The sequence below is a fragment of the Neopsephotus bourkii genome, unplaced genomic scaffold (genome assembly GCF_033783945.1).
Source record: "Neopsephotus bourkii isolate Nb327-2 ecotype Australia unplaced genomic scaffold, CSIRO-AGI_Nbou_v1 NB_846, whole genome shotgun sequence".
Classification (NCBI taxonomy): domain Eukaryota; kingdom Metazoa; phylum Chordata; class Aves; order Psittaciformes; family Psittacidae; genus Neopsephotus; species Neopsephotus bourkii.
The window spans coordinates 953274-979623 of record NW_026901342.1 but is presented as its reverse complement, the minus strand read 5'-3'; the positions used below and the strand labels follow the sequence as shown (position 1 = coordinate 979623).

The following is a 26350-nucleotide window of genomic DNA, read 5'->3' as shown; positions in this document are numbered from 1 at the left end:
GGCCTGGCGCAGGGCTGGGTGCGCCGCTCCCGGCGGCGGCGCAGTTCCCGTTCCTGTCGGTGTCGGTGTTGCTGTTCCCCTCGGGTCGGGCCGGGTGGCGGGCGTTTCTCGTCCTTCCTGTCCCCCTTCCACCCCCTGCCTCGCTGTGTCGGCGCCGGTGGCAGGGAGGGCGGGAGCGCGGGGCGCGGCGAGGGAGCGCGGCGCCAGCGCGGCGCCGCCGCATGCGTCGCTGATGGAGCCGGGCTCGGGGCTGCAGCAGCGCAGGGTGGGGGGAGGTGGGCTAGACCTCGGGGCGGGCTCGGCGGCGGGGTCGCCGGCTCTCTCCGGGGGGCAGTCCCGCCGCAGGAAGCAGCCGCCGCGCCCGGCCGACTTCAAGCTGCAGGTGATCATCATCGGGTCGCGGGGGGTGGGCAAGACCAGCCTCATGGAGCGCTTCACCGACGACACCTTCTGCGAGGCCTGCAAGTCCACTGTGGGTAAGGGAGCCTGCCGGGCCGTGCCCGTCGTGTCCCGGGGAGGGGGGTGTCCTCCCCTTGTGCCCACCCTGCTGCAGGGCCCGGCCGGGGGTACGCGGGACTCTGTGGCTGCCGCCTTCCCTGGCCCCTCGCCCGCTTTTCCCCAAGCTTGGCCCCCTCACCGCATGCCGGCCTGAGGGTGTTCCCTCGGGGCCTCCCAGGCCTCGTCCCCTTCAGGGTGCTTGGTGGTGGTCCCCGTCCCACTTCCGCCCGGCGGAGAGGGGTTTGCTCAAGCCGGCTGGGTTCCTCCAACTTCCACAGTGGAAACCTCATGGGCAGTGTGGGGAAGGAGCCCTTGCTGCCGAACTTTCCATCTCTTGACGGAAAGATCGTGGACGGCCTAGTTACATCATTGCAAGTTCTGTGAAGGTGTTGGGTATTCAGTTTCAGCCTTGCTAACGACAAACAAAGAGCACAGGTTAAAAATAATAGTAAACTAGGGATGGTTGGTAAAATGGGAGTTTTGTGGGTTTTGTTTGTGGGGCTTTGTCTTGGGTGTTTCATATAGGGAAACAAGTATTTCGGGAGTTGAAAAGCTGCACAGTGTGCGTTCAATGTAGTCAGTGGGACTTAAAACACTCTTCCAGACCGTAGTCTGATTAACTTCAGTTTTCTGTTACACCTTCATCAAGAACCCCCTGCCCCCCATGATGTTAGATATGAGGAAGTTATGTTTTGTTTCTTGAAGAGTAGTACCTCTTGAGCACACTGTGTGTTTCACTCTTCACATAGCTAACTGGAGAGCAACCTCCTAGTTCTGGAGTACACTGTCTTTATTTATGGTTTAGTCATCTGTATGAGTCTTGGGGGTAATTTAAGGCCTGCTGTCTTTTAATACACGACAGGGTAAAAGAAGGAAAACAAGCAAGTTAGTCTGCATTGTTATTGGAGTCCTGTCCTTGGAGTTGAACTCTTGAGTGTTGCAGCAAAGTGCTTGTTAACTCTGTGTCATTGGATAGTATGTATGCTTAGATTAATTGTAGCCTGGAATGTGAGGAAACTTACGGCATCTGATGAAAAGTGATTGAATTGCCTTTTAGATGCTGAATTACTACTCTCCAAAACTGTCTTCTGGTGACAAAGCAATATACAGTTACTTTTACTTTAGTTTTAATATGTATTTTATCAGTTATTTCACTCTTTTCTAGGTCCTCTAAAAATAAAAATCTGGTAGTGCAGATTAGCATGGTTAGTGTCAGTATATTTTTGTTTTGAAGCTGGTAACTTTGTAGAAGTTAGACAGTGGTAATGTATCAGAAGCGTTAATCGTTAAGTGATATGTTGCAGTTAAGAAACACTGGTGACTTCTATAGATGGACAGATTTCATTGAAGATATGGTACAGCTGAGGAAATAGAACTAATTGTGAAATGTATTATTTATGAATTCTGCAGGTCAGTATGTTGTTTTGAATTCACATGCATCTTCTTTGGATTGACCAGCATTAAGGCTTCCTTTAAGGTTGGGCTGTTGTCTGGAGCTAGGGTTAGTTTCCTGATGCAAATTTTGAGAAGTGGGGTGCTCTAAACCCCAGTTCAGACTTCCAGGCTGGTGCCTTGTAAGCAAAACTGATTTACTAGGTAACTCAGACAGTGATTGAAGCAGAGAAGCATCCTTATTTTAGAAAAGAAACAGGAAAGAAACATGGTATGCTGCTAGACAGAAGATTACATAATGTTTGATGTACAAAGTGTGCCAACATAAAGCACCATAGGGAAACAGCTTGTACCAAAATGCACTAGAAAGACCTGCATTAATGGCATTCTTTCAAGGTCCTCTGACTAAACTTGAGAGCTGTTGAGATTCCCCCAGATCCTTTGACTGCCAAGTGGAAAAGCTTTTCACAGCTTGCACCCTACTTTTTTGAACTACAGAGTAAAAAAAGTAACCTCTGCTATTAACATTTCATGTGAATTGAAAATAACCCACACTCCAAAATGACCTGAGGTCAGACTTTGATACACAGTTGAAATCATAAAGCCCTTTCTTTGCCGCCACTTGCTGCAGTGTTTTTCAAGAGTTACAAGTGAAGAACGTATTTTGAAATGCTGTTGAAGACCCTGTGACTGATATGATTCTAGGGGAAGTTTTGTAAACCGAGTATACCTCAACATTAAATTTGAAAGAGTGATGTAAACATGCAAACAACTAAAATTTGTTGTATCTACCTTATATTAGTGAAGCTGTATTTAAAATACCATGCTAGAATACATATTTACTCCCTTACCTTTATTATCATGGTTTCCACCTTTTCTGGTTTAATTCTAAACCCATGGAAGTATAGGCCAAACAGAACAACTTTCAACACTTAACCTTTTGTCTGAAAGTGTACAGGCTACTTGAAGGGCTTCTCTGACAGTGGAGGAAATGCACATGTCCAAAATCTTTGGCCATCTCCTGCCCCTAAGTGCTGTTTAGGATAATAATGCTGTGTCTTTGAAAAGTGGAGTGTATCTGCTGAAAAGAGGAGGTGTGGATTCAATTAAGAAAGATACAATATTTTAATGCTAATTTAAGAAGACTACATTGCCAGATTGGTAAAGTAAATTCTGTAATAAAAACACATCAACATGTCTTCAGTCTTGTCGCAAATACTGAAGTTCTTTGAAAGTGTTCAAAAATAGCTTGGCAGATTTCAGCACATTATTCGTAACGGCACACAGTGTGCTGTTGATCTGAAATTCTTTTGATGTATTTATTTTGGGCATTAAGTTAGTTGCATAGAATATTGTGTCTACTTAATCTGCTATTTACATAGTACTGTGAATACACAATATGCTCAAATGTTTACTGATTTTAGCGTGTGCTTGACAGAGAAATGATGTTGCTGTTTCCAATTTTATGTGCTAGGGTTTGAATGTTTGTTCTTACTACTAGGTTATAACTATTTTTATTGTTTGGGTGAAGAAATTGTTTTTAGATACATTCCTCTGTATCTTCAGTGATGTAAAATTACTCTCTTCTTGCCAGTGTTAAATCCAGATGAGTTACAGTAACTTCTATAATGGATTAACAATTGTCCATGGGTAATATTGGCATCATATTAGCTTTGTCAACAAACATAAATATACATCCTTTTTTAAAATACAGTTTGTTCTCTGTTTATGATTTGTTACCTTACTCCCATGTACCTGCATTATTCATACAGGAACAGAACCCAAAACTGTCACTTCGAGGTTTTTCAGACTTGACAGTTAAAAATAGGAATGCCAAATTTGGCATGAAAAAGGATGATCTTTCCAAAAGTAGTGGATAAATACTCACTGCCTCATTTGTGAAAAGATTCAAAGATGGGAAGTGAAGGAAGAATGCTTGCCTTTGCTTCTTCCCACTCCGTACCCTGCCCCAAGTAGTTATTATTCTGAAAGAAATTAATCTTAATTCAGATCTCCATAGTGGTGATGTTATAATTTTATTTTTTTTAACGGTGCTATCTCACCTTCTTTTTCATCAGTCTCTTTACTTAGCAGAGGTCTCTGTTCTCTTCCCAGCATCTGTCCAAGTCGCGCAGTTGTCTGTCCTACCTGCATACACCAAATTTTAGCTCATTCCCAATTTCTCTCCTCTGTTTTACTGCCATGACAGATCAAAAAATTCCTGTACTCAGCAGTATTTCCTGTCTACCTAATTTTGCTGCAGGCAGTACCCTTCTCTCTGGGTTTTAATCTCTTACCCTGAGGCCTTGCACTGACTCACCTCTCAGATGGCTGGCTCTCCCACTCAAATCAAGTTGAACTCCTTGGCTTTTCTTTTACACGCTGGCTTAGTATGTGAAGTTTCTGAGGCCTAGTCTTACCCTTCAGCTCTTTTCCACTAAGTCTGAAAGCATCTCTGGATAGAGTCCTTGTCCTTGGTAAGGTCAGAGCTCTTCACAGGAAACTACAGTCAGACTTGTGAACACTGAAGGTTTCTTCAGTCCTGGTTTACAAGCAAAATCACAGGTGGAGTTACTCAGCTAAGTTTGTAATGGAAAGATTTGTTGTGGATCAGGATGGAAATGTGGCAACCTGTGATCTGTTTTGGGCTAATAGTAGCCTGTGGGATACAGATCAGTGGCATGTAAATGTACTGCAGTGTAAGACTCCTTTGACTCACAGAACTACTCTTTGACCTTGGTTCACCTTACTTTGATGTTAGTGTGAGATGGTATGTAAGATGGAAACTCATTAGATTTACAGCACTCTCTAGCTTTTTCTTCCAAGCAGTCTTCTCTGTCAGTTCTTTTTAAAATGCCTATGTACATGCAAAATGCCTAACGTCCATCAAATAAACAATATCAGTGTTAAAAACTTTAGGTTTATATTTTATCAGAGTAATCTTTAGGAAGGCAGCTTCTGGTTTCAGTCCATGCACACATATATATGTTATACATATATACAAATAAATATATATATATATATAGTTCTGACACAATTCAAACCCTTTCCTTGTTCTCCTTATCCTTCAAGAATGTGGACTAACAACATAAATGTTAAGTTCCATTCCCACAGGCTTGTCATATAACATAATTATATTCACTTAAAAGTATCAACCTATTCATTTAAAAAGTATTAGTAATTTTTCAGAACTGCCCTTGAAGTTGCTTCTCAGTTTTTCAGTTACCTACTCAGTGTTTATTCTCACAAGCACTGTAAATGTGGCATGTGGTTTTGAAAAATAGTTTTCTGTAAATAATAATTAAAATTCTTTTAAAACCAAGTTTAGTAATTTCATGTAATCTGAGATGAAGAACAATCTATATAAAATTTTCCAAAAAACATCCCATATCAACTAGAACAACACTTGTCTTTTTGCTGTGCTTGTATCTGTGTGTGCTCTTTGTAGTAAGTATAATTTGTTTTAATTTTTCTTTCCAGTTTGTTTTTCCTCTTCCATAAGATGGCACTGAAAACTTAGTTGGGGTGGGGAAAGGGAGGAAAAGGTAGAAATAGGTGTCCCTTGCTTTACCACATCATGACAAAATAGCAGAAAGATGTTCTTGCTTTACACACAAAATCAGCTTTTAACTCTGATACATTTTTGCCATTGTACAAAGGAAGAAAATTGTGGTCAGTGATAAGTATTTCTGTGAGAATCAACCATTCTTATCTTTGCATGTTCAGGGTGTTAATACATATATTTTCTTATAGACTGGATTTTTGGCTAGGGAGCAATAGTGTAAATAAACAAGTATCTCATTAATTGTGCTGCAACTACTTGACAAACTACAAATATAAGAGAGCAGGAGGTTGGAAACTCTCGTAGAAAACAATTTTGACTTGCACAAAACCTTAAGATAATTAGAGAGTACCTATGAACTTGTCTTGTTTGTTTTCAGTTCTGTAACCATGAGTTTAGGAAATGCAACTAGCAGTAGAAGCCTGTGTTGCCTGGAAGCTGTATTTTACCTTTAGGAGCAGTGTAGCCACTTGTGATTGACGCAAGAGACTACAGCAACCTAAAGGACCAGGCAAGTCATGATTGCCTTATGTGTCAACTAAGCATATTTTACAGCATTTGGTGTAGTCAGCAATTGTTTTCTATGCATAATGGTTTGAATCCTCAGAAGGTAACAAAACTATATTCTAATATAGGAATATGTACTAGGTAGGTGATATAAATTATCAGGGTTCAAGAACTCAGATTTGGGGAGGTATGGGGGTTTTAATTAACAAAAGCTTGCAAAGAAAAGCAAATATGAAATTGACTTTGTTTTCTTCATTTGTAAATTAGATGTTAACTTCCGCTGATAGAAATATGCAGGTACTGGGTTATATCAACACTACAGAACTGTCAGAGCACCTTCTAAACCCCTAGTTAGTACATATATGAGAATGTACAAATAAAGCAATAGGCAAAATGAAGAAACCACTTGAGTGGTGTTGACTGTAGAGTTTAGTTTGCAAGGAGAGTGGAATGCAGCTGTCAAACTCAGTCTCTGCTGTGAACAGCTGAGCACGTCAGTAGCAAAGGAAGAAAGTACAGTCAGGCTGTATGAGTCTCGGTTATGGACTTTCTTATTTCTTTCTGGGAGCTGGGAGCCTGAATGTTCATTTAATAAAAATAGTGCATGCACTATGCAGAGTAATTGTAGTTTACCTATACTAAAAAATGGAAGAAACAGGATTTTTAGAGTGCTTTTTATCACAAACATGCTGAAATCTTTGTAAACTATCTTCACTAGGCTGTCCTTAAACAGGAGGATTAATATTTCCAGTTGTTAAGATTGCAACTATTTAACAGCATATAGCAACACCTTTATAACTTATTTCTTCTGATATGTCAAAGATTGGAAAACTTAATACCCAAAACGCTAAGTTCAGTCTTATTTTGAAATATATTCCACCTTTTTAAAATCTGGATAGTGCTGCTTATTAAATAATTTAGGTTTTTTTTTGGCATGCAATTTTCTGTTCAGCTCAGGTTGTGATAGAGTAGTGGCTCACTCCGTTTTCCTGTGTGTAATCAGATGTCTGAAATTAAGTCTTGTTCAGGAAGATGCAGTCTAATTCCTTACAAGTTCCCTTTCCACCTCATTGTGTATCAGTATTTTGGTTCACACTTTGAACTTTGTGCCATAAATAGTGCCAAAAGCCTACGTTTTGTGAAAGGTTGAATTTACTGTCCACAAGAATGTAAACAAATTGTAACTTTCTCCATTCTCATGGAGTTTGGAAGTACTAAAGATCTGGGATGTTTAAAGGCTGTATGATGGACATTCAAAAATCACCGTGTCCCAAAAACTCATTAAAATTGCACCTTCAAAATTTAGTCATGACATATACATTAATAAATTATTTTTTTCCTGTTGCTGGTTTATCTGTTCCACTGTGGTCTGTAGCACAGTTGCCAGTTGAGATATGGGTACACTTTTATTTTAGGCAAGCAGTTCTCAAATGTCTGCATGTCAATCATTCTAGAATTACATGCTGAAGCTTTATGGACAATGTACTTTACCTGCCCTTAAAATAATATCCAAACCGGCTCATATCTGACTAATACTTAATGCTTCCAAATCTTTAAATTATAACATGCAGTTTGACAGACGTGTTTCTGCTTTAGTGTGTGTTAAAATTAACTGCACGTCTTACGGCTTAAGTTAAAATAAGATAAAATGTGTTTGGATTTGTTTTTTTTCTCCAAACAGTTTTCCTAATCTTCCCCTCTCCTCCCCCCCCATGTACTTTTTGTTGTTGTTGGCTTCCCCCATCTCAAGAAAGACAGTACAAATCAGTATCAAAGCTACTGAGCATATTCTCATTGACTTCAATTGTTTCTGGGTAGGTCTAAGTTGTACTGTTATTTAGTTACTGGCCAGGACTAATGAAGCTGATTCTTAGCTCAAGAAGCATGTGACCTCAGTCATCAGTTGTAGCAGAAGTTAAGGAAATTTGTCTATATAATGCTGTCAGATGTCCAAATTAAATAAACTGTTGCAGTCTTTGAATTATATGTTTGTTCTAATGGTTAATTAATGTACAACCTCTGATTGTTTAAACTGATTGTGTTTCTTTAAATGCAGTCTGATTATTTTTCACTGGTCGAATTGCTTTGATGAAAATCACTAATAGGCCAATGCAAATTTAGTCTGTTGGAATTGATTTTAGTTGGAGGGATTTTTTTGTGCTCCGTTTGCATCAGTTTTCCCAGTTCTTCCTTTAACTTTATTATCAGGAAATCTTGGCCTCAGAAAGGTCACTGTGTGCATTAAGCAAAACAGCTTCCACTTCCTTTTTCTGGCACTTAGTGGGGAGGGGGGGGGAAAAGTATGAAAACATAAATGCAAAATACGTTTTAAGAAGTTTTTTCACTATTTGTTTTATTCCTAAACAATTTTCTTGGGCTTTAAAGAGAGAGGCTAGACCCAGTTGTGTATGTTTCAGTTTGTGCTTTCATAGATAACTTTTATTTCCTGTTTGGGGCAAGAAAATAATATGTTATACTCTTTTCTGGGCTAGACTCCATTTTTATTGGATTTCAGTCTGAAGTTTGGAATGGTCTCAAGTTTGGTTCAGTGACAGGATACATCACCTTCACTGACTTACCCTTATCTAGAACTTCATTAGTGCACTTCTATTTTGAGTGTCTGTTTTCTTTCCTTTAAGGCTGTTTATTTTTGAAAAGAGTGCAGACAGGTTGCTTAACAGGGTGTTTAATATACTTTAAAAAACAAATAAACACCTCTTCTATTCTACCAGCCCTTTATTTTCACTGGAAAAAAAAAAACAGTTTCAACTGAGTGCTTGTCATAATAGATGTTCTCATTTGCAAGAAGCATATTTTTAATCTAAAGTCCATGTGCTGTTAACAAAGACAGTGTGCTTTGTATAAAAATTTGAAAATCCTCACCTAATAATCTTAGCTTACACACACCATATAAGCGTTATTATACTCAATGCCTTATTGGATGTGTACCTAGCCTGTGGGGAAAGGAAAGTAGCTCATTTGTAGTTCCTAGGGGTAGGGCAAGCTGAAGAAGTATACTTTGAAACACTTAACAGGTACAAAGTTAGAAACCCAAACTAGGGGCTGAGATCTGTATTTTTGTGCCTTTTTCATTACTTCTTACATGTGTATGGGTTGTCTGTTTGAATTATTGGAAAAAAAAAAAACCCACCCAAAACAAACAAACCCACACCCAAACCTTTTCCAGAGTAAAATGGATGTCAGATTCTGATATCCGAAATGCACACCTTTAAATCATACGAAGAGAGGTGGTGATCTGGATTTACTATGGTGGGAATGCAGTGATTTTAGAACAACTGAATATTGTTGTTATTTAACAACAATTTGTAATAACAAAACATTGATTGCCTGTGGTCCTTGCAAGTCTGATGTACAATAGGAAGCTGAATTTGTAATTGCAGGGGAGATTGTGGTAAGCCTTTTTGTTCCCCTTGCATCACTGTGACCTGGCAAAGGACACACTTCAGTATAATCATAAGCACATGCACTTGTTGGCTTCACTGACATGGGTACAGTTAGTTATTCATTATTCAATAAATTATCCAGCAAGCATTTAAAATGCAAACTAGGTAGCATGCAAACCAGCAATAGTTTTGTGGTGGTGTAGCAGCTGAAGAGAGCCTTCTACAATCCTTTCTTTTTATAAGACATGCTGTTCAGATTTAATACAGTTGTCAACAGTAATTATTGATTCCTTTGTTTTGTTGAACTATATATAAACCCATGCCCTCAGTTCTATTTACATAATTAATGACACAAGATGCTTAAATGGCTTGTGTTAGATGGTGTTGACATCCTTTCAGGCAATACCCACCATAACTGGAGGTGCACGGTGGGAAACGGTGTAGCTGTGCTAGTAGAGTGTTACACCAGTCCTGTCTGTCAGTGCACGTGTCTTAGCACACCACTGTTCATGCAGCTATATAGCTTCAAGTAGCCTCTGGTGGTACTGAACAAAGAACAAATGCACAATTTTTATTAAACTTGGGTATTAGTTGTGTTTTGGGATCTGGCTTGTGTGAGTGGTAACTGTGCAAGGACTGCAACTATCATTACAAACAGCATGAAACCTGAAAAAATTCTGACAGTTTGCCTCTACTTAACATGTCTTAGAATTAGGTTTAACAAGACTGAGAAACATGTATCTTGCTTAGAGCAACTGTATATTAAGGGTTTGTTGAAGCAAGGATTTTAAAGAATTTATTTAAAGTATTGCTGGCATCAACAATGTATTCATTGAGGTATTACAAAGCACTTAAAAAAGCCCCAAACACCATTTGCTAAGAGCAGACTTAATACCTTCTTTATCCTGTGCCAAATAGAGATACTTGAAAGAATTGTTTTCAGTTATTTTGCTGAAAAATGGGAATTTTCAAGAGTTAGTCCAAATCTTCTGTTCTACAACTGCAAGTACAATGAAAAGGTGCAGTTGTATAACTCTGAACATCATGTGTGACTAGTATCCGTTATCTATAATAACGGAAAGGGTTAGTTTTCTGACTGACTTTCAGAGAACATTAACAGTTTTTCATCTTTTTTTTAATAGCTGGAATAATTTTACTGGTACAGAAACTTTTCATTGAGGTATTTTCACTGACATTAATCAAGCTAAATAATTTGCTTTGTTGAACTTTTTCTTAACTCAAGATGATACTTGAAATTGAAGTGGAAAACAAATTACTGTGTTGCTGTTTTAATTAAATTACTAATTTGTGCATAAACTCGAAGCGCTACCTTTGGCAGGTCTGTGGTGAAACAGGGTAATGAAACCTGACAGGCTTAGGAATTTGTTTCTTCATGTGCAAAAGGAAAGTTGCCAGATTTTTTCTTTCAGTATTGGCAGACATGAAGCTTTTGGTATTGTGTTTATGCTTGCAGAGTATTACTTATTATGAAAAGCAGTTGAGCAACCTTTGTGTAGTTCTTGCAAGCTATCTGACTTAGGTGTTAAATAATTCAAACAGTTCTGTAGAAGAATCTGCTTTTCCAAAACTGTTACTGGTTTGCCCTGTTCGTTGCAAAATTTAACAGGGAAAATGTTTCATGGTCTGACTTTAAGATGATTGATAGAAAGATCTGCTTTTGAAGTAAGTACACTGTTAACATATTTTAAAACCACCTCTTCAGTATGTAGGCTATTTTCTACTTCATACCTTGTGCCTGCTAGTCCCAGGAAGTACCAAGTTGAAAATCTATTGTAACAGGCGAATTTTCTCCCTATAGTTCATGCTTTGGTTTTCCTTTTAAAAATTGCAACAGAACTTTTTTGTTCCTTGGTTCGTATAAACCACTTCTACAGAAATAAAAATATTTTTTGGTGGAGTTAGTGAAACTTGCATGATATTTCTTTGAAGGTTTTTATTACACAATTTTGGATCGGAGATGGTTTGGACTCCTTTTGCTGTGTGACAGTGGGGCTTTAAACAGCAGAGCTATATTCTCTCTGCTTAGATCAAGCTCTTCTACCAGTATAATTTTTAGCCTAAGACAAGTATACCCACCTTCTTTCTGCCTATGTTTCTGTGGGGGAGAAGAGCAAGATTATTTTTTTGTTTTAACCTAACTTCTCAGATGAAAGGCAAATTGTATACTGTGTTGTATATAAGTTAATGGCAGGATTGAGAATTGGAGTTGAGACATGTGGGCGGTTAATTCAAACTTCCTTAAGAAATGAGAGATTTGAAGCAATTTTAGTGAATACCTATTTGCAAGTAAAGTTCCTGTCTTTGCTGTAGACAAAGCTATGACAATTAAGATGATTGTATTTCATAGTCTGAATGCATTTATGTACAGAAGGCTTTTAACAGTAGAAATGGTTGTGTGTCTCTATAAAAAAAAGCTCTCATTAATAGAATTCTTGTAATTACTGCTTTTCTTATTTCCCATATTTTGGATAGTAGAGCATAGCTGGATCATTTCACTCTGTTCTGCTGTTACACTAACACAGATGGTGGTTTTTCAAAAGTGTAGAAACTGTTTCTTAACATTAGGATAAATAAATGCCCTGAAATGATAATCATTCTGTTTTTCTATTATTTTTTTTCCAATTTGCATGTGAATACTTGAAAATTGCCATTAAAATTGTAGGCCATAGTACAAATCAGTTTAACTCTTTAGCTGCTGTACTGGCTAAGAACCTTACTAGGGTTTGAATGGGATAAATTTTAGTAAGTGAAGTATAAGCATCGTATGTCCTGAATAGTTCTAGAATTGGTGAATAAGGGTGCTAGATGCTTTTAAGGACATGGAGAAGGAGAACAAATGTTATGATGATAACGAATACTTTTATCACAATGTGGTGTGCAAATGCAAGCTGTTCAAAGGGATTTTTGTTAAGGAGAATGAAGGTCAATGATCCTTCCATTTATTTAGTCTAGCTGAATAGTGGCAACCTGTTTTGCGAGATAAAAATAAAATTGACCATATCCTTTATATTTCTATCAGTAAAGCCTGTCTAGTTTCTTAAAACTTACTCCATTTTATTGTCTCATATCAACAACTTTACAGACATAACAGTCTTGAAAAAAATTTGACTTACATGCCAAGTCAACAATGTGTAGCTGGCTTTCAGGATGTAGAATGCACTTTTTTTCCCCACCATACCTAAATTATTAGTTTTTTTTTAAAAGCTTTGCATAAGGACCAAGTTCAGTCCTTTTTTTCAAAGTTACAATCCAGTCTTGATTCTAACAGCATCAGCAGGGGCACTTAGTTTTTACCAAGGGCAGACACCGGGAAAATGTGTAGTTAGAGGAAATAAAGATCTCTTTCCTCTTCACTTTCATCCCAGTCCTTGCTATACAATTGTATGTGAAGTAGTGCAAGTGTGTTCACACTATGCTTTTGCACTTTTATGTGAGTTTTAAGTGTCCCAGTCTGTACCATGTTCTCTTGGTTTTCTATTTCCCCCTGTTTGATTTATCACTGTTATGAGGGATGATGTTCAGAAAGAACTGAAGCAAAACTCTTGATACAGATATATACTAAAATCAACAGGTTCACAACCTACAAATGCTATGATACTGTAGGACATTTATAACCTGAAATATTCTTGTAGTTGAGGTGGTGATCTTTTGTGTTTAGGTATTGTTTGATCATATTGTTTGATCATAGTATGTCTTACTTGTTGATTGCCAGCCTAGATTTGTTGTGGGTTGTTTTTTGTTTTTTTAATAGAAGAAAAATTTTTCTGTGTAACAAGGACTTCATGGTTTTATCTTACATTTACATTTAGCATGCATTCAGAATATGGTTGGAGTTTTGAGATGATGGATAAAAGTACCATACAGGTATAAAAGAAATTATAACAGTCAAATACCCTTTCTAAATCTAAGCAGTTTGCAAATATGTATTTGCAGGAATTAAGAATGACAGTGCTGACAAACTTCATAAACCAGCCACTATTCCAGCACTTCTGCTAAAGTACTTTACAGAAGCTAAGCATCACAGCTTGGAAACCAGATGTGTATCGTTCCTTTTAATAGAGAGAAAAACTGATGTGGAGGGGTTGGTTCACTCCATGGCTCTAGGGCATCTGTGCCAGTTGGAGGGAGAGCAAGCTTGTACTTTAGAGTCAAGGTGAATAGGGAGGAAACAGACATACCCTGCCTGTTGTTTTACTGTTCCCTTGGGTTTACCTGCTGCTGGAGGTGTTGCACAAATTGGAACGTTTGTGGTGTGATGCTGCCAAATTGGAAGGCTCACAGACTATATTGTGGTTATCAAATCCCCATGATGTTCCTAATGTGACCCATAGTGGTGCAAACCCTTACTGTTATAAGCTGATACTGAAATTATTTAAAAAAAAACTCATTAGTTTTGCTTCTTATTCCTCCTTTTCTGTTTACTGTATTTTATTTATAGGTGTTGATTTTAAAATCAAAACAGTAGAGCTAAGAGGAAAGAAAATTAGATTACAAATCTGGTAAGTAAAACAAATGTGCAACCAGCAGTATGTTTTAATTTTTATGTTCTAGCATGAATTAATATGCTTGTCTAATACTATTAACTGTAATAAGCTGGTTTAGCTCTTACCCTGTTCCTCCTCTCTGCCATTCCCATAAGACTTAAGCAAAACCAAATAGTTCTTAGAATTTTATGAGGGGAAAGGGGAATAAGGGGAGATAAAGAGGTCTCAAGCTCCTTTTCCTAAAAGAATGACATCATCTACATAAGAAACAGAATTAGGAGCTCTACAAACAACAAAAGGTGACTGTGTTAAATAGGCGCTATTTAAAAGTACACTTCGCTGCTGCTGTTGTATTTTATTTTTTTTATTTTCTGGACTGTTTAAAACTGACTTTAATTGTAACAACAATTCTAAAACAACTGTACAGTGTTTTCTAAATTGTTTTTGTAAAACTTGGTATGGGTAGTGCTGTCTCTTTGGAGCTCTATTAAAGAACTTTAAAGTGAAGGGCATTCAAGACTAAGTAAATTATATCCACTCAAAACAGCACTGAGAAGTAAAATGATCCCATAGAAATAAGACTACACCGTAACTGGTACTGAAGTCTTATGACAGAATGCTCAAAGTCTGAGCTAAGTTTTCCTTTCTGGAGTACTTTATGTGTTTTCTGATAATGATTCTCCATGTGAATGATAAATACAGTTTTTATAGTTCAGAAATTATTGAGCTTAAGAGCTCCTTTGTCATGCAAAGTAATACGGTAGATAAACATTTTTATGAGAGAATAAGCCAGCTATGTTCTATACATTAATCTTACATATTGCTGTGTAGAAGCTTAGCTTTGGTTTATTAACAGTGTGTGGTGCATAATTGGCATTGTAGTTAAACTGTTAAACTCACTAACAGTTCATAGCGGGAGGAAGCTCTAAATATACTCATTGTTACACTTTTGGGATATTCTGGTGGTTTCTCATTAACTACATGGATGCAGTAAATTCAGCTTACTAACTCCTCTTGGCAGGTCACCATCAACTCTGTCACACCATGTGTCTGTCTTGCTTCCCTCTGAGTTAACTGCTGCTTCATCTTTGGTATCATCAGTCATCTAATACTTGAATGTTAGTGGCATGTCTTCATCCATCATCTGTCCCTGTTTGGAAACCTGTGACCACAAGCCTGGCAGTTGAGCCAGCAATTGTTAGCCAGGGTCTACTGAAGCTAACAGAGGTAACAAAAAAAATCCGATATGAAGATGCTACTGTATGCCTGATATGAATTCTTGCTATGAAATGTGCTAAGCTTATCAAACAATTTCTTCATGTTGAATAAATATAGGAGTATGTCTTGTTGGAAAAGATACATTTAAACCATTATTTTCCACATATTGAGAATATGCTAGTAGGATATAGAAAACTTTTAAAACTGAAAATTTATAGGTTGCTAAAATGTGACCATTACTCCTGTGTGAAGCCCTGCTAAAATGATTAAGAAAATCGAATATAAAAAGGTAGTATTTTAGAATATGATTAAATCCATTAATAAAACATTCTGCCAGTGTCACTTTCTTTCCAACAGTGGCTGTTAAAAATGCCTGTTAAAATGCCCTTCTTATCCTTAAAACTGTCTTGGCATACTTACTTTTTGGAAAAGCAATTAGATAAGCACTACTTTTGCTAATTTATCTTGAATTATGTTGTGCATGTTGTTGGGATGATTTATGAACTCTTACTATTATAGAATCACAGAATCATTTAGGTTGAAAAAGACCAAGTCCAACTGTAAACCCAAAACTACCAAGGCTACCATTAAACGCACAACATCTATGTCTTCTGAATACCTGCAGGGATGGTGATTTGACCACTTCCTGTTCCAAGGCTTGGCAACTGTCTCAGGGCAAATTTTTCCAGATATGTAATCTAAACCTCGCTGGTGCAGCTTGAGGCCATTTCCTCTTGTCCTATTGCTTGTTACTTGAGAGAAGCGACCAAAAGACACCTGGCCACAGCCTCCTTGTAGGAAGTTGTAGAGAGGAAATAGGTCACCTCTCAGTCTCCTTGTTCGCCATGCTAACCAGTCCCAGTTCCCTCAGCTCCTTATTGTACTTTCAATTGTTAGATTGAAAGAGGAAAGCAATTTATCAGGTAAAACACTTACACCAAGTCAGACATGTATCAAGCAGTTAGGTGTGCAAGGTATCCTTTTGAAAGCAGCTTTCACACCTGCTGCTGTTAATAGAGTAGTATACAAATTGGTCTTGTCTCCTGTATCCCTTTGCTGATGGAATACTGTGTGCTAAGGATCACAGTGGCATCTGCTTTCACCTCTAGCTTACCTATTCCTATCTGGTCCCTGAGTTTCAGTCAGGAAACATTATGATAGGAACATAATCCTGCTCCTTAGAGTATGAAATGGTAGAACAGCACTGAGAGCACAGAGTAGTGTCCATATTTCCTATGCCACCTGGAACAGTAGTAGTGTGCCTTGGGCTGCCAGAAGTTGTAAATAGAGTAAATTTGCTTTCACATTACAGTTTGTGCCTGAAACAAGCTCATATATTCTGTAAGAAATTTGCATGCATGCAGCTCAGGCTGTGGGTTAAAGTAATGACAACTATTGGATAGCTTAAGTGTCCAAGTGAGTAGGAGCATCTGTGAATCAGCCAGTGTTTTTCCAGAGCTTGCTAGGCCAAATAATAGGAACCCCCTTTCATGCTTTGAAGAATAGGTGTGCTGGCAGTTGCTCAGCAGGACAGTAGGGTATCTGACTGTGCCCCTAACCTGGGTCTTTTGGGCACTTGGCTGAAAGAAGCAGCTGTCACTTCTGGCTTCCCCTAGGAAAGGATGTGGTTGCTGGAAGCTGTGGTTCCCTACCATGACACCCAGTTCCATGCTGGGGTGCCAAAGGGGCTCTCTGGTACCTCTGCAGGTTTAATGCCAAGGAAGCCAGTGACCTGGCAAGGAAAGAGTTTTGGTTTGCTTCTGAAGGTTGTTTAAATTGGTTCCTTCTCATAAAATGTTCACATTCTGACAGCTTGGCATTTTCTAATGGACAGTTACTGTTTTGGAAAATCTCTGGGGTGAGGAGTAGTTTGAGGAAAAGATCAGCTATCCTGAAATAAAACAGAATGTAGTTCCTTCTGTTCAGGTCCTCTGAAATAAATAATTTCATATAGAAAAAAAGATCTTAACTGTAATTTTGTTTTATGGGAGGAAAAAAGCTCAGCTTGACAACTAGAATCAACCTCTAAAATAACTTTAAAACATAAAAAAAAAAATACTGCTTGTAGGGTCCATAAAAGTACAGAAAATGGAAGTGTTAAAGGAGTCTTTAATGTTTATCTGTGTTTTAAAAAATTTCCTTTCTGTTGCCACTTCACACCACCAGTCATAAAAAACTGATTTAACTTCAGAGCCAAAGAGAGTTTTGAGTCTGCCCTTGTGTTTCTGTTTGTTCCAGTTTTGAGTCTGTCCATGTGTTCGTTTAGAGAGAGCATTTATGTAAAGCAAAAATTATCCAGACCTATTTTAATTAAGATCAACTGTATTTGTATTGTACTTTATGCAGTCTAAAATAGTGTGAATATGACATGTCAACACTTGAAAATGGTCTTTGTGTGTTTTCTTTATTTGCTTTTGTTTGGTGTAATGTTTGTATTTTTTGGAGTGGTGTCTAGTTTCTGTTTTGGAAGCAGGAAAACAGTCATGCAGTGGGATTTTATTATGGCAGATGATAGATAGTCAAGGAGTCATACACTGCTTCTGATTACAATTTAGAAATACCAGTGTTTTTACATTAGAACAATTTATTTAAAAAATTAATAAAAGAAAACTGCTTTTAGCATTAAAAAGGGGGTATCTGTTGTCTGGGGTTTTTTTTTTGGTGATGACAGAAGCATTATCAAGTTGTAATATTTTATTATTTGGACTTCTTGAGTTTGAATTAAATTGAACTTCCTTATTCTGTTGATTTTGACCAGAGCAAATAAAGAACTAGCAGCCCTTAGTATCACTTATGAAATTAATGAAGTTGCATACTGTTAAATAGTGCTCAACTCTTTTTCCAGCATTTAACTGGTGCTTCAATAGCTATTCTTACTAAAACACTCCAGCAGCAGGAGTGTAATACATCAATGAAAATGATGTAACTTAGTTGCTCCAGCACTGCACATGGAAAGATGGCATTTTAAGTCGGATATGTTTTTAATAATAGCTCTGTATTAGGGATTGTAATTTTTCCCTCAATATTAGAAGAATTTACTGCACATTTTCATGAAAAAATGAGATAGCAATTACTAGCAGATGAGATTTGCCACATAAAGGATCAACTTGATACTCTTCTCAAACAGCAACTTATTTAGGTAGCTTGGGGTTGCATTCCAAAATTATTGCAGAAATAGTTTTCCAATTTTAACTTTACTATTTGAAGGCTAGTACAATGTTATATAATGTTAGAGACCACAAATTCATCTTAGTTTCTTCCACTTTTTGAAGGAAAGGATTATCATTCTTACAGTGAGAAACCTGTTGACTGGTTTCATTTAAACTTGCTGCATCAATAGAGGCATTGGTTGCGTGAAGTGTGGGGAAGTCAATGACTTAAAGTAAGGCCAAGAAAGTCAGCCATAATTCACTGTAATTAGCCAGGCTGTCTGTCCATGGGTGTTTTAAACTGGCCGCAGTATGTGGTGTGTCTCAAATAGCCAGCAAGCCAGCGTACGAGTTTTGTGTGATATTTGTGTGAACAGCTTACATAAGGGGAGTGCAGTACCTGGGGGTACAGCAGCTGGGAAGAGCAACAGCCTGGGAATACTATAAACTTAAAGAGCCTGAGGGTGCTGTGGAGTGAGGAAAGGCTGATAGTACCAGGTAGACTTGGATATACAGCACTCAGCAAGCATTGGGAAGCGTGAAGTTTGAGATAGCTGGAGTGGAAGAGAGTAATGTTACACAATTGGCTCTGTGGCTTACCCCTAGGCTTATCCTATCATCCTGATGATGACTGTCTTCAGGGAGGGTAGTTGGACATTGGTGTGTTTGTTTCCTCTCTTTTTCTAATGTATTAACTGAGTGATCTGATAGTCTCTCAGAGATGGAGTCGCTATAAGTTCTTAGCAGTGACCCAAAGGCACAGCCAGGTGACTCTGAAATAGCCCCTTTAGTTCTGTGTTCTGGTAGGGGCACAGAGAAAACGAGGAAGATTGGTTGGGGCTGGGGGTGGGGAGGAAGGAACATTTTTCTTCTCCCATCAGTCTGGGCAAAGCTGGAATTGATGCATTCTTCCACATTAGATGTGCCCTTCCACCTGCCATCTAGTTATGTCTATGCAGAATGATGGAGCTAAAGGGATCTCATCCTTAATATGCTTGATCAGTAGGATGAATTAGCAAGACATGGCAGGGGCTGCTCTACAAGATCTTTATTCTGAGTAGTATGTTCGTAAGTACTAAAGCAATGTTATCCATATGTGGAAAATCAACGGTTCATACTAGAATTTTTAAATATTTAATGGAATGAATATCCAAAGCACCTTTCAAAAATTAAATCTGACCATAGTGAAGAAGTGATGGAAGAGCAAGTAGAGTTACTAACTCTTGAGTAATACTTACGTATGTAATTTCAGCTGCCAGAACTTGCATTGCTTTAATAAAAATGCCTCATTAGTGATAAGAAAGCAACCAGTTAACCACCTAAAGTTGGTCTGACCTTACAGAAACAGGCTGCCTGTTTTCACCTTCTGTAGAGTCCCACAAATTTGTATAAATGTAACTCAGAAATTCTGAGTAGAGAATGGGATTTGAATAAAATAGAAATGGATGTGATATATTCTCTTCTGCCCTTTACTGCAATGCCATTGGCTTGCAGTGAAGTATTAGTCAATATTTTTCCGCAGACTATGAAACAAAGGTTCAACACTGCTTTACTTTGTGAAATCACTAGCAAAATTTTGTTGCTATCGAGTACACTTGTGGCAATTTCAGAAGAAAGTATTCCACTTATAAACCTGCTTAGTTGACATTCGTAAAGACTTTTTGAAGATCAAGATAGGTTTGTGGTACTTTATTCTACTGCTTGTTGAGCATAGGCTTTAAAAGAACTAATTCTTCGGGACAATCAGTGTGGCATGTTGTGAACATTACTTTTTTTTTTTGGTAACAAGTGTTTCAGGTCTCCATTGTTAATCTCATTCCCAAATTCATCCTCCTTCTCCTTTTGTCTAAAATGTGACTGCTGAAGAGAGTTCCTTTTAAGCTTCTGAGTTGAGTGCCAACAAACATGAACTTTTTCCCTCATCCACTCTTAATTTTAGTCCGTCTTTTGTCTTGCTCTAACAGTGAAATTTCAAAATTATCCATTGACTCTGGAGGCTGAACTCAAGCAGCAAATGCTTGATCTCTTTGGGGCACCATATAACTTACTTTCCAGTTGTGATACCAGTCACATTTTAAGACTTAGGATTATGCACCAGCTACTTCTTTTAGTATAACTGCCAAAAGTCTTCCATAAGTAGGCTTGATGATATGATTAAAAGCAGTTCACTGGCTTTCATGATTCAGTAAAATAAAGCCCTTCTGTCTCATCTACTTTGGAACATAAGCCATAGCTAGTACAGGCAACATGGTGACCTTGCTGAAAAATAGCCTCCAGGGTAGATACACCTTGTCCGAAATGCCTACATTGATAAAAATGATAATGGAAATATTTGAACACCTGCATTAGTAGATGCATGCATGAAAGCCAGGCATCTACTTTCAAAAAACATATGACATAGTGGTTGCTCACCCTTTTCATTCAGTTTTGCCAGTAGCATTAGTTTTAGAACCATGGTTGAATTGCTGTGGTTGATCCAGAAAGGCTCTGAAAGCTCGAATCATAGTGATCAGTGCATTGCTCGTTTTATAGTTGGGTGTCTGGCTGTGTTTGATAAGCATGTATCCATTTTTTTTTCTTTTTTTTTTTTTTTTGACAGAGCTATTAAAACAGAACAAACAAAAAACCCCAAACAAACATAAAGACCTCACAGACAAACCCCAACAGCACAGAACCAGCTTCATCTGCTGGGTACCTCCATTCTCAGACACATGTAGAACTGTTTGGTGGCCTTTCTTGGTGAAGTTACTATGGTATAAGTAGTCCAGATGTAAAACTTTCTGTGATTGAAAGTGCTGCTCCATTAATTTTTTCCCTGAAATTCCCACGTATAGGAGGAAATCTTGGAGATAGAGTGTCTAATGAGTGTGGGGATGTTTTTATTAAAATGTAAAGTTATTCTGTACTTTGCGAATTGGTGAAATATTTGTGCCAATGTTTGCTGCTGCTTCTTAGGGACACAGCAGGTCAAGAGAGATTCAACAGCATTACCTCAGCTTATTACAGAAGTGCCAAGGGAATTATTTTGGTGTATGATATCACCAAGAAGGAAACATTTGATGATTTACCAAAATGGATGAAAATGATTGATAAGGTAGGCCTTAAGTATTTTCTTTTTATGTAGTTTTTGTAAGAAGCCATTTTTTCCTCAAAAGTACTCTGTAAGACTTGTAACAGCATTGATACAGGATTGTTAAACTAATGCTGACTCATTTTCAGCAGATTCTTTTAGCCAGGAGTTAACATTAATGCATTGATGTTGCAAAATGGTTGTCCATTCCCACTTCCTTAACTACAATTGTCCCAGTTGTAAGTCTCAGTGGAAATACGTAACATTACTCATTTACCTGTTCACTGGGGGCGAGTTTTATTTCCTGTCTGTGAAATAAGGTCATTCTGTTCATTCTTAGGTAAACTAGAACAGCTAGTTCTAAAGTCTTGTTTTAAAAGTGAAATTTAAAAATTGAAGATTTCTAAAATATCTTTTGGAAAGAACGTGTACATATAAACTGTATAGGTGTGGCTCCTTATTTAGTAGGGAAGTTGCCCTTTTTTCATATTGTGTTTACATTACAAAATCTTTACATTTCTAGATTTAGTGCATTAAAAATGTTCTAATTGCAGTATGCTTCAGAAGATGCAGAGCTTCTGTTAGTTGGCAATAAACTGGACTGTGAAGTTGATCGAGAGATTACTCGACAGCAGGGAGAAAAGGTAAGAACAGGTTTAACCAAATTCTTAGTTACTATTAGAAGCAAAACTGCTGTGGAGTTGTTGCTGATGGTCTATAGCTAGTCTTACCCAGACTGTTAAGCCTGAGAAGCATATTGAGAGTGGTGGTGTTCTGTCAAAATCCATATGGTATTTACTTCTATGGAACATGCAGATATACGTGTTACTACTGGAGCAGCATGTCTTTAGATCAAAGAAAGTAAACTACAGGTTGGCTTGCACTGCACAATAGTTCAGGGGATACTCCTTTTTGGGCTCTGAAAGATTATATAGTGGAGACTTGACTCACAAATGGTCAGCACATCTTTGTGAGCCTTCTTCCAAACATTTGCTTTTCAGTAGTATCTTAGGACAGGCAACAGTCCTGCTTGATTATTTAGCTCACCTTTTCATGTTTCTTTTGTTCTCTTTCAACTCCCAAAGTGGTAAGGAACCTGACGAGAGGATATGTCTTAGTGTGACCCTCATAGCACCATCTTCATCAGGACACGATCAGTATGGACATACTCAAAATGTTTTCCTTCAGCTACCTGTCATCTGTTGGAGTCAAGGCTAATTCTTACATCTGTATTTCTCTTTTCTGAATTTTAATGAGGTTGAGATTAACTCTTTGAAAAGCTCCTACTTTTTGGCAATCTGCAGTAATCCATGTTAACTGAAGACATGAGTTTCTCAGACTTAAGTCTGGAAAAATGCAGCACACTGTTCCAGTAAACAGACTTTAAGTGAAAATTATCTATATGTGGCAATATTTGCTGTACCTTGGAGATTCAGAATTATTAATTGAGTTAGACTTCAGTCACAGATTTGAGGAAGGTTGTGGGTTTTGTTTTCCTTAAAGGTTTTATGAGGAGTACTTGTTCTGCTGTTTGTTGCTGTTTGTGCATATCTTCATGTAGTTGTTTTCTTTTCCATCAGTTTGCACAGCAGATAACTGGGATGCGGTTCTGTGAAGCAAGTGCCAAGGATAATTTTAATGTGGATGAAATATTTCTAAAACTTGTTGATGACATTCTTAAAAAGGTAAATTATATAGAGGTGCTAGCACCTCTGACCACAAAAATGGTCAGTGTTTAAGTAGTGATTGCTTATACTTGTTGGGAGGACATAGAGGGTGAGTGCAGAGCCAGGTGAAATTTCTGGTTAATACATAGTGGGCATGATGTAGTTCACAGACTCTGATGAACACTTTTGTTAATAAATACTGGTGTCAAATTTGGTAAACATCTATTTGCTATACTTCCTCTTTGCTATAACTTCCATATATATCAGCAGCTGACTGTATGTTTGCCTGCTTTCATTTGTGGGCAGTTCTGTTGTGATTTGTTGTAATTAGTTTAGGAAGTGGCTTTATTTTCACCAATGTCTTGTAACTTTTTTCTGAAAGAAATTATTAACACAACTTACTCGAATGTATTTCACTCATACAAACCAAAACATCCTTCAATTAAGGCTTTGGCTGAAAATGAACTCTTAAAACGAGTTCTTTGTGCCGAGTTCTTTGCAGATGTCTGTTTACAGGTGATTTTTCTTTTCTTTAAGATGCCACTGGATGTTATAAGAAATGAGTTGTCCAACAGTATCCTGTCCCTGCAACCAGAGCCAGAAATCCCACCAGAACTGCCTCCTCCAAGGCCACATGTCCGTTGCTGTTGACTTGTTACTCCATACAGAGTGAAAAATAGGAGCAGGAGGGTAAAGAAAGTATCTGTACTACTCTGCACTACAATCATTCGGCAGTTTCTCGTTGCACTTTGTTATTCGAGTCAGAGCTACACACTAACTTGTAAATATGCAAATATGTGATCCGATATAGGATTCAGCTATAACATTTAATTATTACCCCTCTCCCTCACAATGATGTTTCATTCATTGCCCCAGTGTTATAAATACTGTACAGTAGGTGGGGGGTTTACCACACTTCTGGTCGAGGAGGAGGAGAAATTAAATCTATACCTATTCTTGACATAAATGTTGTAATAGTTCTTTGTTATTATAAACAGGCAGGCAGAAGCTCTTCTGGTATGAAGATAAGTATATGGTGCTTTGCTAACTATTTTAAAGACAAATTTTTTAAAAACAGAGGACTTTATGTACAAAGCTTCCATAATCAGCATTATTTTTCCTTTTAATGTAGTGAAAACACTTTTGGCTGTAGCATCCTCTGCTGACTGGATTTATTGAAAAGCTAAATTTAATTTTTTGGCAGTCTTTTATTTATTTTGTTTAATGCTGCACCCTTTCTTTGTGTACCAAAACATCACATCTGGTGCAGATCTAAGATTGCACTCTGAGATAGCATATATAATTTTCTGCGTAAGCATAAACTTGGTTGCAAGAATCATTAAGTTTCAATAAAAGAATGGAGATATATTGAAGTTCTAAAAGAAGGTATAAAAAGCAATGCTGCTGTCCTAGACAAATTCTTAAAAAAGAAAAAAAAAAGATACATTTTCCTGTGGTAAGGAATATATATGTGTATTTGTCTGGACATCTGTAGGGTTGGGGGGAAGGGAATCTAAGGTAAAATTATTTTCTTTCCTAATGATGGAAATTATTCCCATCAAGCAAATACTGTGTTAGGTTTTGGTCTGATAATGAATTTGTGAATTATATCTTTGGTATATCTTTTATTAAAATGCACTGTTTAGTTTAGCTGTGGTAAATCAATAGTTACATATTTGAATAACTTGGTGTGTCCTGAATGTTGTGGTATTGAAAAACGTTGTGGTCTTTCTAAACTAATGAAGTGCAAATAAAATTTTGTATTTATGAATGACAGTGGAACTGCACCTATTATTAGAATGGCAAGTATCAAATGATGGGTAAAAGGTAGAATCTGGACTATGGAATGACACTTGTTTTAATTTTGTTATGATTTAATTTTCAGTTTGACAGTTCCTTTAGGAGTAGTTAGAAAAGCAGCAGATGTTAGTTGTTCACCTTGATCACTGTTCTGTTGGGAGAGCAGCTGATGACCTAGCCCAGCTGATACCTTCAAACAGCATGTGACTGCTTGTCATGCTATCTTAGCAGGTGGTCACCAAACTATTAATTACACTGGCAACACAAGTATGAACCAGTCTTTTTCACACTACAGCTTCTCTGCTTCTCATTCTCTGGTGCTGGAACCCATTTTGTCACTTTGCCACTCTTCTAGCCAGAACACTGGGTTTGACCAGTAACGTATACCACTGACCTAAACAGCTTCTCTGTTTTCTAGAAGGAAAAAAGACACAGCAAACTGTTAACATTTTAATAAATAAATAAAAGATGAGCCCTTATTTCACTGAGTAAGCTCTGACATTCTGAATGCAATACCATGCAGGTCCTTAGCACACCTGGATTTCAACAGGCAAAGTAAAGAAGCATGGTTTATATTTGTGCTTATGTGTTCTGCCACCTTGTGCCTAAATGGTTTGCTTTTTTACATAGTAAACTTTCGGTTTACTGTCATATTGGTAAGATGAAATCAATTTCTAAAGTGCTTACAGGATTTCTGATGGTACTGTAGGCAGTAGCAAGGAGGGGAAAATTATGGAAATGAGTTTTAATTTGACAACTATTTTATTTTAGCCAATTTGTTTTTATTTGTACTTAGAAACTTGTGATTTTTTTTCCTGCAGTTTTGAATTTAATAAAAGTTAAGAAATTTTACTTAGATAAACTTTCTTTTTGTAATTCTGTGCTGTTTGTATATAGGCAGATTGGGATCCCAGTCTCTTGTACCAAAAAATTAAAAATTACTGCATTTGAGAAAGACATATTTATGTAAGAGTGTTTGAATGTGTTTGATTATTCATTAGATATCATAAAACATTCAGGAAAACTGTTTGCTTTGCATCCATTGTACTATGAGACCAAAGAGGGGTTTCTCTCCTGATTTTATCTCTGCAACTTTTATATCGGTCAAACAAAGTTCATTTATGTCCTTGTTCTACCTAGTAGGCATTTGCAGTGTGCCATGGAAAGATGGGTGGGGAAAAAGGTTATTCTTGTTGCTCTGTTGCCTCATCTGGAAGTTCAGCAGCCAGCCTAACCCTTGTGGACATCTAATGATGGACCATTTGAGAGATCACAGGATGAAGGGAAAATGACCATGAGCTGCAGCTTTAAGTCTGTTTAAACTCTGTATTATCAGATGGCTGTTCTGGTTAAGGGTAGCCCATTCCCAGTCTTCAGGGGGTGTGTGGGGATTGTTTTCTTTTAATACCAAGCCCAATCTGCTTTATCACCAAATTCATCAGATGCTGCCAAGGTCCTCTATCCCTGGCACTTTCTTCATGCTGACAAAAATAGGAGTGTCTCTTGATAAGCAAGCATGGCAAGCAGAAATCACAGGAGTGTCAGAAATTGGGTAGTAACATCTGCCCCAAAGTAGTA

General features: G+C 37.7%; 1 protein-coding gene across 1 annotated transcript; it reads left to right on the top strand.

The window, feature by feature from the left end:
* Positions 1-24743, top strand: RAB12 (RAB12, member RAS oncogene family). The gene is made up of 6 exons (XM_061356314.1): positions 1-476; positions 13823-13883; positions 21191-21329; positions 21860-21949; positions 22886-22990; positions 23510-24743. The coding sequence occupies exons 1-6, from the start codon at positions 233-235 to the stop codon at positions 23621-23623; spliced, it is 753 nt and encodes a 250-aa protein (XP_061212298.1). The 5' UTR covers positions 1-232; the 3' UTR covers positions 23624-24743.
* Positions 24744-26350: the final 1607 nt, after the last annotated feature.

Excerpts from the sequence above, each read along its gene's own strand:
- RAB12 (XM_061356314.1), top strand. The coding sequence starts at position 233 with ATGGAGCCGGGCTCGGGGCTGCAGCAGCGCAGGGTGGGGGGAGGTGGG. Across the intron at positions 477-13,822 it reads GGCCTGCAAGTCCACTGTGG|GTGTTGATTTTAAAATCAAA; the intron begins GTAAGGGAGCCT and ends TTTTATTTATAG. Across the intron at positions 22,991-23,509 it reads TTGATGACATTCTTAAAAAG|ATGCCACTGGATGTTATAAG; the intron begins GTAAATTATATA and ends CTTTTCTTTAAG.